The sequence below is a fragment of the Manis javanica genome, chromosome 13 (genome assembly GCF_040802235.1).
Source record: "Manis javanica isolate MJ-LG chromosome 13, MJ_LKY, whole genome shotgun sequence".
Taxonomy (NCBI): Eukaryota; Metazoa; Chordata; class Mammalia; order Pholidota; family Manidae; genus Manis; species Manis javanica.
In genome coordinates, this window is record NC_133168.1 from 7,571,589 (window position 1) to 7,589,700 (window position 18,112).

Consider the following 18,112-nt stretch of genomic DNA (forward strand, 5'->3'; position numbering starts at 1 on the left):
AAATGGCAGCCAAGAACTCCTACCTACCATTAGCAGGAGTGCAGGAATGTGGAAGATAATGCCTACTTGGTATCTTCTTTGCAGTTTCAGTTGTGATTTCTGCATAGCAAAACTTTTCAAGTTAGAAATAGATTCTATTATTCGACTGCTGCTCAGTTACATTATCAGAGGCACATGTGTTTAGTCAGCCTCTGAGATTAGCAAAATAACTTGCATAATTGTCATTTAAAGTGCATTTGATTCTAACGTTAGTTTTTCTCCTACCCATACGTTTATCCTGGAGAAAACTCCTGGCAATTTCCCATTCGTGTAAGCCAGAGCCGTTCTTTACAGTAAACGCGACTCCCGTTTGAGGGAAGCATCCCCAGCAGTGAGGGTTATTTTAGTGGGCATGCATATTACTTTAATCTAACCCTTTTACCATCTGCTCTTCCCATAGCAGTGAATGAAAAAGAGAACATATTTTATGTTTCAGGGTTACATTAGTAAAAACTAAGATAAAAGTGATTTAAAAGCATGCATATGTTCTGTGTACAGCGCTGTCCGCATCTGTGATGGTTTTTCTCATGGTTCAGACACAAATCAAGAGGAAACCTGCTCATGGCTGATAGAGCGAAAGTTTTTCATGGAAAACAGGACTTTACCACAAGAGGGTCTCTCTCTATATTTTACAGCTAAAATGATAAAAACCTCAATGAGCTGCCAGAATAAAAATAGATAATTGTAATATCTACAGCTGGAACATCTGGCATTTTTCCTGAGTCGGGCTGTTTGCTGCCACGTCCAGATGAATGTAGAGCACCTGTCAGGAACATGCTCTTGAGGCAAGAATGAATCTCATGACTGTTATCAAAAGGAGAATATTGGTGGGGGTTATTGGACTGGAGGGGCGTTCCAGGGATGCAAAGACATCACCCAGGGTTGCGTGAGGATAGCTCCACTGGAGAGTGGAGTTTGGAGAAAGCCCCTTTGTGAAAACAAACTTGGGGACCTGGCGTCCATTACTGTTGAGAGGGGAGGACACTGCTGGTCTTTGTCACCTAAATACCTAAGTCCAGATGAGTCTGGGGTACCGAAAGGACTGAGGGCGCTGGAATTGCATCTCCCCTTTTAAACTTCATAATCGTGTGAGCTCGGGCAGATTTTTTTTTTTGAGCTTCATTTGCTACATCTGTAAAGAAATTAGTAATACTTTTAAGATTTAGCATTTAATTAGATAATATTTGTGGGATCTCAGCAGAGAGACTAGCACACAGCAAGTATTTGATAATGGTAGCTATTGTTGCTATGGGTATTACTGAGCATATACAGATCATAGAATAAATTGCTTCTTAATCAGGCAGAGTTAATTTCCCCCTAAGCAACTACAGTGTTAAAAGAGAGAGTAATGGCTCCCTTCTTTGAACTCCAAAACTGTGCTGGTTTTCTCTTCAAGCCTTTGTATGTATACCCCTCCTAATGTGAACACCTTGAAGGTAGGGCTGTAGTTCTCATATTAGTGGGCACGCTGCCCTGCAAATAGTAGGTACTCAATAAATATTAGAATGAATAACAGAATGAATCGCTGCAAATAATTCCCACTGGATGCATTGTAAGCCCCCAGCTGATGGCTCAGATGAGGTATCAGCCTCTTCCAGAAGGAATGGTTCTTCCAAGAGATGATCCGAAAGGGGAGGTGGGGGATGTGGACAGCACCCGACACCCATTTCTGGCGGGCACCCAAGCTCTTTGCCTGCCCCCTTTACCCACCTTTGGTGGGTGGTATTTGGTTTGATGTTTAGGAAAACAAGGGCTTCCTCCATCTGACTCATTTTTTAAGTTGCCAACATGAATGCGTTTTTTGAAACTTAAGTTTTATATAAGAAACAGGGGTAAATTAAGTGCGGAGTATTCAAAATGACAACAAATTTTCTAAGAAAGAAACACACACGTTTCAGCAAAATTAACCAAAAATTAGTTTTCAGTGAACTTTCTTTAGTTGACTGATATAACCTGATTAAAGTAGGGAATTAAATCATTCAGTTTCTTAGTTTCAAATAGAAAAGAAAGTGTTGTTACCTTGGTAAAGAAAGAAGACCAGATACTTGATAGCTCCTGAGACATGATTTTGCTTTACTTGAAGATAGTATGGATACCAGCGATCACTGGGGGACCATCCACAGGACTCACGTATATTCCAGTCCATCATGATTCTCACTCTCTCTCCACCCTTAAAACACATATGTGAACTTTTACTCAAAGTTTAAGTGGTGAGAATCCATGGTATCTCAGTGCATTTCAGCTTTGAAACTCAGATTATTTGGGAGAAAAGGTCTTTTCTTCCTAGTGTTTACGTGATTGGCCAGTGGCCTGATCTCTTTTAGCCATTGGGGTATTGATTTCTTTCCTTTAACATGTATGTTTTATCTCTAACATGCCTGTAGGATGGGACTAGAAATATGACCTCTACATAATAGAGTGAAGGGCAAAAAATCATTTTCATAAGATGGTGATATGATAACCATTTCTGTTTACCCAAATGAAAGCCATTAATTAAGGACCTTTATATGATACATACACATCTGTAACATGTTTGCATTTTTAAGGATGCATTGATATACATTAGTCACTTGATCCCTACTGCAATCCTGTAATGCAGGTAGTTTGTTTCAATTTTGCAGATGGAAAAATCAAGGGCCAGGGAAAGTGTTCTTTTGTACAAGTCACTTAGTAGTACATAGGTATAGGGTTACCTATAGTTTTTATGAGACTATTTTTCATTCACCTGAAAAAAATCTCCAAGATTGCATATGGTAGTTCCAACATTTTGGTTTTTTAGAAACTGCCAAACTGTTTTCTAGAGTGGCTGTACCATTTTACAATCCTTCCAGCAATATGAGTGATCCAGTTTGTTGTATCTTTGTTAGCATTTAGTGGTGTCACTATTTTTTCAGTCTTTACCAGTCTAATAGGGATGTAGTGATAGTTCACTGTGGTGTTATTTTGCTATGCCTAAATGCTAACGATGTTGAACATCTTTTCACATTATTATTTGTCATCTGCATATCTTTTTGGTGAAATGTCTCTTCATGTCCTTCGCTCATTTTGTTTTCTTTATGATTGAGTTTTGGTAGTTCTTTATATATTCTATATACTAGTCCTTTGCTGGATATGTGGTTTGCAGATGTTTTCTCGCTATCTATTGGAGCTTGTCTTTTCATCCTCTTAAAAAGGTCTTTCACAGAGCAAAAGTTTTTAATTTTGATCAAGTCTAGTTCATCAGTATTTTTCTTTTATCTATTGTGCTTTTGGTGTCAAGTCTAAGAACTCTTTACATGGGTCCAGATCCTGAAGATTTTCTTCTATTTTCTAAAAGTTTTACTATTTTACCTTTTACATTGAAATCTGTGACCTGCTTCAATTAATTTTTATATTAGATTTGAGACTTAGGTTGAGGTTCATTTAATTTTTGCCTATAGAAACCTGGTTGCTCCAGCACCATTTGTTGAGAAATTGCTTTTCCTTTATTGCATTGCTTTTGCACCTTTGTCAAAAATCAGTTGGGCATATTTGTGTGGGTCTATTTCTGGGTTCTTTGTTGTTTTCTGAAAGATCTATGCATCTATTTTTTCATCAATAACACACAGTTATGATTACTATAGCTTTATAGTAAGTCTTAAAGTTCAGTAGACGGATTCTCCCACTTTATTCTTCTTTTTCAAATAAAATTATAAAATCAAAATGAACAATTCTGGTTTCTTTGCCTTCCCTATAAATATAACACACATAATAAACCTTTTTTATCTTCTTTAAATCATTTTCTTTGATCCTCTATCCAATTTTTTGTTTCCTTACATGTCTTCCAGCCATTCTTCAATTTCCCTTATTAAATTTTCATTCAAGTCTATTTTCAATTTATAATTTATTTCTCATTTACTCAATTTCTTTGAATGGGGTCATTTGTTACTGCATTTTTTCCTTTCTGTTGTTCTTGGGTAGGTCTTGTCCATTTCTTAGTTTTAAAATTTCTGATACCAGGTGTGTGTGTATATAAATGCTGGTCGAGGATATTTACTTCACTTCAGAGTATTGTCTTACAATTTTCCTCTCTCATGATTGCTTATTTGGTGAGGATTTCATATCAACTAAGATGACTGTATCTCCATTTTCATGTGGTCTTTTTTCTCTACAGGAGTTTTATTGGAAGTTTAATCTTTTCCCAATTCCTTGGTGTTTCATGGGCTGATTATGACTTAAAGAGCACCCTTGCCTGTCTCCTTTGTGAGATAGTGTTTTGCAAGCATTTGATGATGGTGGTGGAGAGGGGAAGGAGGAAAGACTGGATTCGCCTACCTCTTGTTTGCTTTCCTGTCTGCTGGATCCTTAACGTCCCCTTCTTCCTTCTTTACTCTCCCTGCTGTGTCTCTGAAGGACACAACCTGTGCTCAGTTGAGTTTTCTCCTGGGGAAATGACCCTTGCCTGAGGCTGCCACTTGGAATTTGGCTTGATTCTGAGCTCCTTTCCTGTGCCTGTGCCCGGAACCCCCAGGGACTGATTTATGGTCATATTCTGGCACTGACTCATATTGTACTTTTTGTCTCTAGGCATGGTTTTGTCTGTTTTGCCCGTGTTGTCGTGAAGTCCTTCTCTCTTTTTCTTTTCCACGGAAGCTTACCCTACTTCCCGCGCCCACATAGTGGGCCCATAGCAGCTGCCGTTGGATTTATTTTTTTACTTATGAATAATGTGAAGTTTGGCATATTCTCTGCCTCCTAGTAATGCCAATGGCATGGGTGGTCACGGGTAATTTAATTCGTGCTGCTTGATGACATTATAGGTTCTGTGGGGAAGATGTGTTAAAGATACAGGTTCAAATGGCTGCCATTATCCTTCATACTCAGAAATCTATAGAATGTGATAATTTATTGAGCAAAAAGCATCATGGAATCCCTATAAAATCTGTGCCATTGTGGGATATTTGGGGAAAAACAGACATTACAGTTAAATTACAACTTTTATATAAAGAAACTTTCTTTTTTATCATCAATGACAATAGAAATTCTTGCACTTGGATTATAGTTTTAAATAATTCATCTACTTTAAATAAGTAATATATAGGGACAGGCATAGAAATCCTATGTTTCAATACTAAGAAGGATCTCAAATCCTAATTGTATCATATGGAATTTTAGAGCTGAAAGAAGTTAGAGGCAGTCTAATCTAATCCAATATGTCGTTCCACAGATGAGACCTTGTCCTCACAAAGTCTCATCATGGGTAAAAGTTACAAGCAGGGATGGTCCTGTGCCCAAGTTCCCTTGGCTCCCTGCCCTTGGGTCCTAAAGGGCCCCAATTCTGGTTCAGCCTTTGGTAGCTTAAATATCATCATGACCTTTTCCTGTGGGGACAAAAGAAATGAAATCGCTTGCCCCCAATTGCACCTGCAGTAAGAACCAAAAGCTGGTGTGAGGCCAGCCAGAAGCAGCCTTCTGCAGTCGCCACTCACTGTGTTGCTCAGGCCGCATGTATCGGCCGCCTGCCCTGCTTGCTCTCTGCTCTCTTTCTACTAATACTTAATGAACACCTGAAACACTTCCGGCCAAGTTATGGGGTTGCGGTGTTCCCAGCAGACTTCACATCTAGTGCAGTTCATTTTAAAGGGATGCATGTGGCTCAGAGGTTGAGGGAGCAGAGAGGTGCAAGTTTACAGGGCCTGAAAAACAGAGGTTTCCAGAGAGGCTTTGCATTTGTACCCCCAAAGCAGTGTGAGGTCTTGGTCTAACTCTCCCACCCAACTTCGGCCCGCTTGAAGGGCAGGGTGCTTGTTGCAGTAGATGCCTGACTATTGACAAGAGGCTTATCTATCAAATTCTTCTTTGGGTGCTCTTGAAATGTGTACCTCGTCTATGCCAGGGTTGCCTTATGTTGAATTTTCTTTGTGAGCCAAGGACAGAATGTTCTTCTCTGCTGCGCCAATAACACTTTCCCATATACACTCAGAGAAAGCTTTTTCCCTCTCAACAGGGCTCAAAAGTCTTGACTAGAGTACTTCAGAAATAGGCCTAGTTTATACTTTTATCAAAACAAGCAGAGCCTGGGCAATTCCTAGCTTGGAATGTACCGATGATCTGAGTTCTTCCTAGGCAAGCACATGGATGGCGTTACCAAAGGGCAGATGTATAGCCCTCCGATCCCCACTCCGTAAGAGGAGGGGGTGCCAGCCATTGCTCGGGGAAGGGAAAGAGACTTTCTCGTGAAAAGAGGCTGGTGTTCACAGGGAGAAAAGGCTGATGGCATCTGCTGGTGTGATGCAGGAAAAAGCAGCTCAGGGTGCCCTGTTGTGCCCGTCTTACAGTCTGGCACGGAGAGAAGTTTGATTGACTATTATTTTTCTTGATGGAATATACTGATAGTCCCTATATACATTTGGAGAATAATTAGAAAAATGGTGACAGAAAAATCTTGAACGTGGAATTTGCATGGAACTCTGCCCTGAGCATGCTTTGCCCTCCAAGGAGCTGCTACACTCCACACCCCCTACCCCCACCTCCGAGAGCCACACGCAGGAGCCGTGTGCCAGCACTGGCTCCGGAGCAGTCAGGTTCTTCCTCTGCTCAGGGTGGGCCTGGTGTGAAGGGGAGAGTTTGTTTATCCTCACAAACTCTTATCGTGGGTAAAATTTGCTCAGCCAGTGTGTAACAAGTGGACAACAGAGCCTAGGAATCTCTCCTCTTTTCCCCCATACCATCTCACACACCCATCCTTCTTTATTCTGGGCTAAGAAAATGTAAATGGACTTATATTTTGCTTCCTGAGACAGTCAAGTAGTTTCTGCTGCTTTCCTGGGAATCCCCCCGTCTTCTCTCTTCCTACATTGTGTTTTTTCTCTCAAGGGTAAAACAGAGTGGAGGGCAGGCTTTGAGACCAAATAAGACTGTGGGGTAGCCATACCATCTCACCAAACTTATCAACATATCTTATTAAAACTCAGTGATGCAGCTTCCACATCTGTAAAACCAAGACGTGTTACTGTCCAGGATCACGTGAAAATTCAGTGATATATGCACAACCATTAGCAATTGCCAGGCACATATAAGTTCTCAACAAGTGGCATCTATTACCATCATAGCAGGTAATCTGTATATATTACCTAGACTTGTGTTTGGCATTAGGTAAAGAAAAACTGGTAGAAATTATGTTACTGATTTTGGTGGCTCATGACTGACTCCAAACTGAGCGGAACCCTAGAGGCCTGCCAGGCCTTCTACACTTTCAGCGCCAGACCGAATATGCTGGCCGCAGGCGAACAGCACGATTCCCGGGCATGGTGTTGCCGCAGCTCTCTTGTCACGGTGACCCTCTGCATATTTGAGGTTATACTTCAGGAAGCAAGAAATACATCCTAGTGAATAGGGCCAGTTATATGGGGCAAGGGTTTTCTTTTACAAGTTATATTTCTGTTGAACTAGGTCAGCAATCGTTAACTATCCGGCCGTGACTCCGGCACGGCCCTCAGAGCCGGCAGTCCTGTGAGAAGCATTAAGGTGCAACACGGTGGTGCCTTAAACATTTTGTTTTTGAAATAAGAAACGGTGTGAAAGGCAAACAGAAACAAACCCGGAGCTTTCTTAGACCGTCCCTTGGGCAGCACCACTGAGCAGTGCTGGAGGGCCCGGGTTTGAATCTTGTCTCTGCCACTTGCTAACCTGTGGCCTTGGGCAAGTCATTTTCCTGTTGGGGGCCTTAGTTTCTCTGCCCGTGCAAGGGGCTGCTTGCTAATAGCCCCATGAAAGGGCTGATACAGCAACAAGGACCATCGTGGGGTAATTCCCATCAAGGAGTGCCAGCTGGGCCTCGCCTTTAGTTCAGTCCGTTTGCTGTCACTACTTCATCTCCTCCTTTGGGCAGCCCAACGGATTTCCCCTGGGGGCCTCACGACCGAGTGACCCCGAGTCAGAGGGGCGCCCGGCCTGGCGCTGGGCCGAGGCTCCTTTTGGTGCCCTGGGCCCCAGTACGGCCCCCGGGGGCTCGCGGAGCGAACAGGCCGCAGGCGCGCGGTCTCTGAGCAGTGCCTCTGTCCCCCTGTCGGTTCCAGTACGCGGGCTTCCCCACGGAGAGAGCGGAGTCGGACGCTGAGAGCCAGTGGGGCGGCAGCCCGCTGCCCGACGCCGCGTCGCCGCCGCTGCTGCTGGACGCCGCCGAGCCGGGCGCCCCGCCCGAGGCCGCGTGCGCCTACCGGCCGCTCTGCTACGGCCTCGCGCCCGGGGAGCGGCCCCCGCCCCCGCAGGCCTGCGCGCGCGGCCGCTGCGAGGCGGGCCGGTACTTCCTGGGCGCGCCGCCGGCCGGCAGGGAGCCGTGGTGGGGCCCCCGCGCGGCGCCGCCCGCGCCCAAGGCGTCCCCGGAGAGCAGAGCAGCCTACGAGGGCGGCGCGCCCCTCCTCGCCGCGGCCCGCGGGATGCACGGTGAGGCGGGGCGCCCCCGGGGGCGGGGCGGGGGGGCCCGGGTGGGCGGGGTTGGGGGGAGCCGGGCAGGCCGCGCGCCCCTCGGAGCGTGCGCACCCCGCTTCTGTCAGGGGCGTTGACTTGGCTGATGGTGGCCAGATGCGTTCATTTTGGACAGGTGAGTGAAATGATTCCCGTTGTAAACCTCGCAGAAAGGATGCAAATTAAAGCGAATGGTTGCGTGAGCGCACTGAACCTGTGGTGTGTGTGTGCACGGAACATTTCTTGCGCATGTACCTTTATTACCTTCTGTATTCCTGGGCTTCAGCTGCGGACTGAAACAGTTTCAGGGCTCATTTAGCAATGCCCCCGGGTGGCGGGCCGGCGGGCCCGCGGGGAAGCCAGTCTTTGCTTCTGGGCTGTGGCTCCCATCACAGGTAGCTTGACCTCCCTGACCCCCATAACTTTGCTCCATCATGATGGCAAGCCACAGTGCCCCCGTGAGTAAGGCATGGGGTGACGTGTAGGACCCACGGAGATCTGGGGATTAGTAGGTGGTTTTACGAACACGCATAAACAGGCCTTGCAGTTAAAGCCTCATCTGTTAGCAACGCCCTTTGTTGCCTGCCAACTAAACCGGTCAAGGAGAGGCCACTCTGTCCGTTCCAAGCTCGGTCCAGGCAGGTCTTTGAAACCCTCCCTATTTCATTAAAAGTCAGTGTTACTAAGACTGATCCAACAGCCGAGGCATTTCTCTTCCTGCTGTGCGTTCTATGTGCACCCAGCATGCCCTGGCAAATGCACCCCCCGCCTCCCCCCCCCCCCCGCCCCCGCACTGCCTGCCTTCCAGGAGTGATTTGAATTTGTTTCCATTTTTGCTTTTCATTTTTCTGCCTTTACTGGGAGTTTTTTCCCTAGTTTTATGGACTGGTAGTGGAAACCCAGGGCAAAGGGCAATGGCTTGCCTCAAAGGATGGAGTGAAGTGAAATCCTGGCTTAACCTACATGGTCTGGAAGAAGATATTAGAAATAAAATAAGAAGAAAAGGGAAAAGGAAAGCAATGACTAGTGTGATCCAGGGCTTGTCTGCTGCACTAAGTAGTTTACAGCTTTGATAGGTGCCTTCCTGCTTTGCACGTCTCTTTTTATATTGACTTCAGACTGTTTCAAGAATAATGTAGTTTATGGAATATATTTTGGATGCACTGTTCTTCCACATTAAATCTCTCCTTGGTTCAGAACAGATTGTTATTAACATTTAAAATATTCTTCACCTTATTTTAGAAACAATTTAAGATACCTGAGTTACTATATGATATGTGTGAAACTGAGATTTTTTACTACTACATTTGATAAGACAATATTCTATATATATATCATACATGGGGTAGAGGTGTGTGTGTACATATATAGCCATGCATACCTATGCAATACAATATACCTCTCTATAAATATATACACATACATATGTATTTAGCCCTCAAATAATTAAAAACGAATTATCAGAGCTCTATTGTAACTCTAAGTTTTAGCAATTTTAATATTTTAGATGATTTGTTTGGAATCGAGAAAATAGTCCTGCCTCTATCATTGTCTTCCTCAAGCCCAATTGAAAGCACTTTCTAGCATCAATTTAACATAACACTTCTCCAGAAAATAACAGAGACCAAATGTTACACATTTTCCTCTTGTTTCCAGCCAGGCAGGTCCATGATGTGCATACATGGAGAAGTGTAAACACTGTACCTGTTTGCTAATTGGCATTCACAGCCCATGAACAAGGTCTGCCTCCTAAAAATTCTGTAATAAACTTCGTCTGCACTTAAAAGCCACTTAGAACTATGAAATCCAGTTATAATATGTTGACACTGACACGTGAGCCTGTGTCTGTTTCAAATATTGGTGCACATATTAAAAATGAAAGATAAAAGGTTTCTTTTAGTAGGAAAAAGAAACGTCTTCACATTTGGGATGCGGTGAATTTTGAGACCACTTTACTTCTACGTTTTGTAATTTCCAGGGCGAGGTCACTGGGATGAAGACAGTGTGGTCAGCTCTCCAGACCCCGGGTCTGCCAGCGAATCAGGCGACCGCTATCGCACTGAGCAGTATCAAAGTAGCCCACACGAACCGAGCAAAATTGAAACTCTGATAAGAGCCACCCAGCAGATGATTAAAGAAGAAGAGAACAGATTGCAGCTAAGGAAAGCCCCCCAAGATCAATTGGCTTCCATCAATGGAGCTGGGAAAAAACACTCCCTCTGTTTTGCCAACTACCAGCAGCCCCCACCGACGGGCGAAGCCTGCCACGTCTCTGTCGTTGCCAACAGCTCCCCGTGTGACCGCATCCAGCCCAGGGAGGGCAAGATGCTGAGCCCCCACGAGAACGATTACGACAACAGCCCCACTGCACTGTCTCGGATAAGCAGTCCCAGTTCGGATCGCATTTCAAAATCGAGTTTGATCCTAGCGAAAGACTATCTACATTCTGAGATATCTCCTCACCAGACAGCAGGAGACCATCCTGCCATCTCTCCAAACTGCTTCAGCTCTCACCGGCAGTATTTTGATAAGCATGCTTACACGTTAACTGGATATGCCCTGGAGCACTTCTACGACAGTGAAGCCATGAGGAACTATTCGTTGGGCTGTAATGGCTCACACTTTGATGTAACTTCCCACCTGAGGATGCAGCCAGACCCGGCACAAGGACACAAGGGAACGTCTGTTATAATCACCAATGGAAGCTGATGGTTTTCTAAAATAGTTTGTTCGTTAAAGATCTCTGAAACATATTTATAGTTTAATGCCCCATTGCCAGCATTTACTATACCACAGATTATGGGAGAGGATAATTTAAGTTACTGGGTATTTGATGCACGTGTTCCTGTGAAATCACACCAATTAGCACTAGCATTCAGGGTATTACACAGGTAATGGAGCGGAAGTGAATGCACAGATTGCCCCTCAAGTGAGATGGAAACCAGCATAGGTAAATGTGGAATTGAAAAATACTCGTATAGATTAAGTGAGCAGAGACACCACATGAAAAGATGGATGGATGACCAGCTTGCAGGGATGATGCAGTGAGCCTCACACACACCACCCCTGCTTAAATATCCACAAACGGCTGTCCATACTTTACATGCTGAAATACAGACTATATGGCATAAATACACCCCAAATGGATAACGTGCCTTACCCTAGCAATTCAAAGAAATTTCCATTCCCAAAATAACTTAGAAAGACAGAGATATGTCTTGTAAATTGGTTTCTTCTTTGTGGTTTCAACCAGTCAGTTCATTTGGTTTCAGGCATGACTTAGGGAAATGTTTCTGGATACGGTACAAGAATGAGTTTTCACCTGGTATCCATTATAAGCAGTCAGAAAGTGGTGGTTTTTCACCTTACTTTTGAGTTACACAAGGAACGGGATCACCCTGACATAGCAGTAAAGGTTTTCTAAGCAAAAGCACTGAGGTGTTGGGACACACATCAAAAACCTGGTGTGGCCAACTGGAAATAGTTTAGTGAAGATGGAAAGACCAGAACAGGGAGAAATGAGATGACATCTCAAAACAAACAATTTAAGGCTCAGAATATGTACTAAGTATACTGGGGGCTTATGAAACAAACTAAAAAAATTTCAATCAATTCACCATGAAAAATGGTTGATCAGTGCAAAATTAACTAAGGAAAACTAGTGAAGTACTCCATGACAGCAGCGTGTTTGAAAACACTTCAAAGCACACATGTGCAAGTGTGACATGTGGAGAGCCTCAGAAGAATGTCTAAGGGGAAAAGCTTGAGCTGACAGACAAGTTGTTAAAAGGGCAAGAATAATAATACTCTGACAGAAGGAATGGGCAAGGAGCTCATTGTCCTTCCTTGTAAACAAGAAAACAACGAATTTGGTTGTCATGTGATAGAGCAGAGAAACCAGCAGACTAGAAGTCAAGGTCTCTGGGTTCCAGTTCTGCCGTAGCCTGAAACTTATTTTGGGAACAAAGATGTGTCCCTCACCAGCCGAGGCCCCAGTTTCTTCATCTGTATGGCAGTTCTAATGTTCCAGGGTTCAGCGGTCATGGGTGCTACAGACCTGGACTTGTTAACCAGGTAACGCTCTGCTGTGAGTTGTCAAGACTGATCGTTCTGGCCTCTCTGCCCTCATGCAGACATCTAGATGCTTTGTAACTTATGCAAGTGCATGGGCGATTTTTAGGCTTGTACAATTACAGTCAACTTTCTAGTTCAGCCAGAATGTAGATGGTGGAAACTGATGAGGGAGAAGAAAAATAAGTAGGATTTATTTCATACACCGTCTTCTAGTAATCAAAGCAAAGTGACATATGAAGTTTCATAGATAATATTTCTTGGGAGTCCCTATACCCGAAACCTGCTGTATTCACGGAGGGGAATGTATCGAAGGACTTGACTTATCATTTTGAAGGCAGAACATGACATTGAACACTCAGGGATTACGATGATATTTTCATGGTTTATCACAGTTATTTGGCAGTCCATAGGGAGGTGACAATGAATGATGATAATCTGAGAGATGAATACTGGGTTGTTGTGCATGAGAAAAGAGGCCGCATAAAATTAAATAACTATTTCTTGGGAAGGGCAGAGTAACACTTGTGCCGTAAATGGAAAAAGTGCAAGTAAGTGAGAAAGTTAGTGATTTCCACATATACCTTCAGGAAAGCTCAAAGAACAATAAAAATTGAATTTTGAACTCTACAAGCGAAAGTATTCAGAAATTTTGAGAAAAATGTTAATGAGAAACCCCTAGAATACTTAAAATGGATTTTTGGTCAATTTGCAACATGGAGTAAGTAAGGTTTTAGGAGTGCCGAAGTTTCAGCGGAATTCTCTGGATGGATAAATTGTTCATAGACAAATATCTGAAGAATTCATGGTATATTTTGGAAAGGAAATCTATATAGATGGGTTTTACTGATGGACATACGGTCTGTCAAAAATGCTGGGGACAGATGCTATAAAAGAAATAGCATCTTAAGAATAAAAGAAAATGAATTGGTGTGAAGGAAGAGACTCACTAAAGAAATTTCAGCAGAAATTTTATATGGAAGCTAGTTAATTGATGAAGGAAATAAATTATGAACTCTACGAATAGGGAGTATTTGGAAGGAAAACAATGCTCTTTAAAAGATTTAAATGACCAGTATTTTTAAGTGAAGACAGGTTTAACTAAATCATATCTCAAAAATTTGGGTAGATCGACCCAGTTTTAAATACAAACCATTCATTTGATGTACATGTCAATCATTTTATAGTAGCAGACTTATTACCTTACATATAATGCCTTACAGGCCCACAGTATTATATAGCTTATGTGTTTTTTTTGCAATGTGGCATGATGATTACAAAAGGACCCAGTATAAGTTGAGACAGTTTATGACAAGGTACCTTTTTAATGTACACATAGATGTGTTAAAATGTATTTGTAATCTACATTATTTTGTTCTGTGCAAGAACATATTTCCTCATAATGAAGATCTTGCTGTGTCTTTTTAAAATATAGGATATAAAATGTGTATGTTCCCCAAAACTTCATTGGTTAAAATTGGCTTTAGTTGTAATCCCTGATTTCCATAACTTTGCTAAATGCTGAGCGTCATGATATTTGTATCATGATTTTTATATCATCTTGGGGCTTCATATCCAGTTACTCAGATGATATGTAGCAATTCATTAGATGGTACAAAGCTAAAGCCTCCTAGTAAGAATATCTTTCTTGCCCATTTTACCTGCCTGCCCTATCCAATTAAAAAATTTGGATGACCAAAGAAATCAATGAGTATTTCTCCAACATTCTTTGGAAAATTTTTGTTAAAAAACTATTATGGAGAATATATGGATTTGATGTATTATTTTTGGATGCATAATATTAATGTCACAGTCATGACACGTCAGACATTGAGGTATGCTTCCGCTCCACAAGTCTTCTGGCATACTCTGCTGAATGTAATGGGCTAGCTTTTCTAAACTATAATTGCCTGATTTAGGATAATAGGACATAGTCCTGATGTGACATTCAAAATGAGACAAGGTGCAACAAGTGACTTGCCTTCAGTGTTCATACAGCAAGTGCACTATTCTTGATTGTATTGTATAGGACTAGATTATTTCCACTGGGCACTATTCTTAATTCTCTCTACACCCTGTTGCCATATGCTACTTCTAGGCAGAGAACCCCACTTAAAATACGCTTTAATGGGATCTTTTAGAAAAGGATAATGTGCTCCATTTTCTTTTCTTTTTTTAATGGAGGATAAAGATCTATTCAATAAAAGGTCATTTGGAAAAAATGCATAGAAAGGCTTTTTCCCCCCAAGACCTACACCAAATAAGTTTGATCGAAGAGTATCAGAGCTATAGAGACACTCTGGATACAAATATGGTATTTTATACATGTCTCTCTCCCTCTTCCAAGAGCAGGACATTACTAAGGTATTCAGTGCAATTCTCTTAATACTAGTGGAATTTGGAAGTGACCAAGTGAACGCCGATATTTGGAAAACCAAGTGGCCATTTTGGGTTCACTTAACCTTGCCCTGTGGAATCACTTACACTTTAATATGCTTTCTTTGATTTATAAAGTTTGATGCCCAGATCTGGATCCCCAGTTCACTCCAATCAGAGGACTCAAACATGCAACCTATTTTCCAAATGACTAAAGAATGTCAATCTTCTGGTTCTCCAAATAAATGATTCCGTTTTAAGGTACATGCCAGTTTTGGGGAATAGCAATTTGACTCTAAGACATCAAAATCTGTTGGTTGGTTCTTACTGGGAAATGTATTGTGGATAAAATACTCATTGTCATTCTAGACTTTAAATGGGGGACAGCAACTGTGGACATACGCGAAGAGCATCTCACATAGAAAACGTTCTGGGGGGAATTTCTGTGTGGTGCTCATTTCTTGTGCATAAGAGTTGAACGGGTAGTGCTTAATCAGAAGGTGTGACTGTGCGCATATCCAAACGGGTTTGTTCTGATTTCCTTCTCTAGGGCTGTAAGCAGAAAGATTGTATGTGTACACACACACACACACACACACACACACACACACACACACAGATTGTAAAGAAAGGAACAAGATTATTTTCTGCTATGCTCCTTAAAAACTGGTGGTTCACACAGGAAATCCTAATTAATAATTTTAAACCAAACATTCATAGTTTTATTTATTGCAGTTTTGCTGCATGGGACTTTGCTTTCATAAACCTATACAGTGGTGAATTTGTCCTAATTTACTGATCTGGAACACATCTAATCACAGTTGAATTTACACCCAACAACCCTGGTGTAGTTACATTACAAAAGACATGAAATTGACATGGGAAAACTTTAAGAGGTACTGTACCCTCTTTTCCAAGAGGAAATATTTCAAAAAATGAAACTATAAGTAGGCACTTCAAAAAAGAGAAAATATTTTATGTTTGTCTTTTGACTGACATGCTATAAAAAGGATTATATTTGTGAAAGAAGATAATGATTGCCAATATTTCAAATACCATCTTGCAATGTATAGTTTTTAGTGACATCGTAGTATAAATCTGTAATTTGAAGTTTTACTTTGGAATGTAAAGTAGAAAATACTAGCTATGTCAATGATATCTTGCAAAGTGTTCCCATTTATAATTATTTATATTGTAAATAGCTTTCTGAAGTAAATTTGAAGTTAATGTGCATAAAATGTATTTATTATGTGAGGAATTTTTTGGTTTAAAATACAGTTACCAATATACAGCTTGAGTCCGAATTACTCATTGAAAGAAAAATCTCTGTAGAATAAAACACTGACAACTAGAAAACTAGAACTGTAAAGAAATAAGGATCTTTTTAGCTCTGGGTTGTGTTGGAATTCACACATACACACTCGCACACTGTAAGAGACCTAGCAAGCGAAGCTTACATATATGCACTGAACTATTAAATAATGAGTCTGATTTTCATTAGACACTGGAAAATGGTTCCTCAATTTTTCCTTAGAACATCTTAAGTAGGACTCCTTGGGTCTGCATTTTGTTAAAATAAAGCAAGATATCTGAAAATATAGATTACATTTTTGGTGCCCAAGGGGAACGAAAACCAACAATACAGAGATTATTTAGTTTACTCTCTTTCAAAAACACATCTTGCATAGTTTTTATTTTGGAATCCCAAGTATTTTTTAAATTTAGATTTAGGAATTAAAGTCAAAATCTTAAAACTAGATTTCCACGTGGTTCTCTGTTAAACATTTTTGAAGCACCCAACGTATTTGTATTTTTTCTCCAGGGATTTCTGATTTACTTGGATACATCCCAGAAATTGTCGACCCTTAACCAATTCAGCAAATCAACATTACATATTTTTAATTCAGTGGAAATGCAGTTTGTATTCAATGAACTTTTAAAACAAAGCTGCACAAAATATCATTGCCCTTAATAATATGGCATTTCTCAGATATTTTCCAACATGATTCTTTAGGTACTTGGAGTGCTTTTGTTTTGGAAAGTAAAGTTGTTTTCACCTAATTTATCCTTCAAAATATGTGCCCTTCCAAGTTAATCCACCACATTTATGGAATACTTCTTATATGCCCCAAATGGGAATCTTGCTCATTATAGGAGGTTATAGAAAGCACATACAGAGAGTCTTGGCTTCCCGTATGTGCTTTGGAAGTGTAAATTCTTCAGAAAATCATAAAAATGACAAGCATTTATTGAATCATCATGTGCCAGGCATTGAATCAAGCTCGGATTATCACTGAAATCTGCGTGGAGGGCATGACAGAGAGGACACCAACAGGCCCCATTTCATTAAGAAGGAAAGAGACTCAGCAGTTAGGCAACTTGGCGACACAGCTAGAAAGTAGTGGAGACAAAATTTGAAACCCAGGCAGGTCTACTCCAGAACTTTACCTCTATTCATTCTGCTTCCTTTTTGTAGTAAGACATAATTGAAGGAAAGAAAACATTGTCTGAATGGTGGTTGTGTAAGACAGATCCCTCAGTCCAGTCAAGGGTGGCTCCGGGAGCCCATACACATCTGGAGGGCAGGGGTTGCTATTTCTCCATTCTTAACCCGGACCGGTGCTGGCCAGCCCGAGGGAGACAGCCTGCTACCCCCTCACATGCTACTGCCTTCCTGCTGAGGGAGCATGAGGATTTCACATGCACATGATACCAGGAGGAGTCTAGGGCACAATAAGCTACCAGCAAATTAACCCAACAGCAGCCCCATGGTACTGGAAACATTTCTGAGGCTTTCTGGATTAGCGAAAGACACGTGGTTTAAATCGTAATTAAAAACTATGCATCTTTCACTCAACATTTTCAGGACATGATACAAAACAAACGTATTCCTTTTTCATGACAGTCATCAAAAACTGCTTTGTTTCAGGGAAAACTTCCTTCCTTCTTTGGATAAAGACTGACCAAAGTCACCCCACAGAGAAATGCCCTGTGTCAGGACAGCCTGTATTCTTTCAGGCCCGGTTACCGGGATGCTCTGCAGGAGGGGCTCAGGTGGTTGCTAAAACCACCACATCATGTCTTTCTCATCTGAAGGAAAGTCATTTGACAGGAAGGCTGCCCCTGGGAACACAGACGCTTCCTAGAAGGTGCCTTTGAGCGAAGGCAGGAGCCTGCTGGGATCAGTCGGCCTCCGGCTGCT

The 18,112-nt window shown here is 41.9% G+C and overlaps 1 protein-coding gene across 2 annotated transcripts in view; it reads left to right on the forward strand.

Annotated features, from left to right (window-relative positions):
- The window catches only part of SIM1 (SIM bHLH transcription factor 1), a 65,296-nt gene extending 49,755 nt beyond the window's left edge, over positions 1–15,541 (forward strand). For both annotated transcript variants that reach the window (XM_037012318.2, XM_073220917.1), the window contains exons 11-12: positions 8,076–8,442; positions 10,442–15,541. In XM_037012318.2, the coding sequence (XP_036868213.1) occupies positions 8,076–8,442; positions 10,442–11,172 (1,098 nt within the window). In that variant the 3' untranslated portion in view covers positions 11,173–15,541. The remainder of the gene's footprint in view (positions 1–8,075; positions 8,443–10,441) is intronic.
- Positions 15,542–18,112: the final 2,571 nt, after the last annotated feature.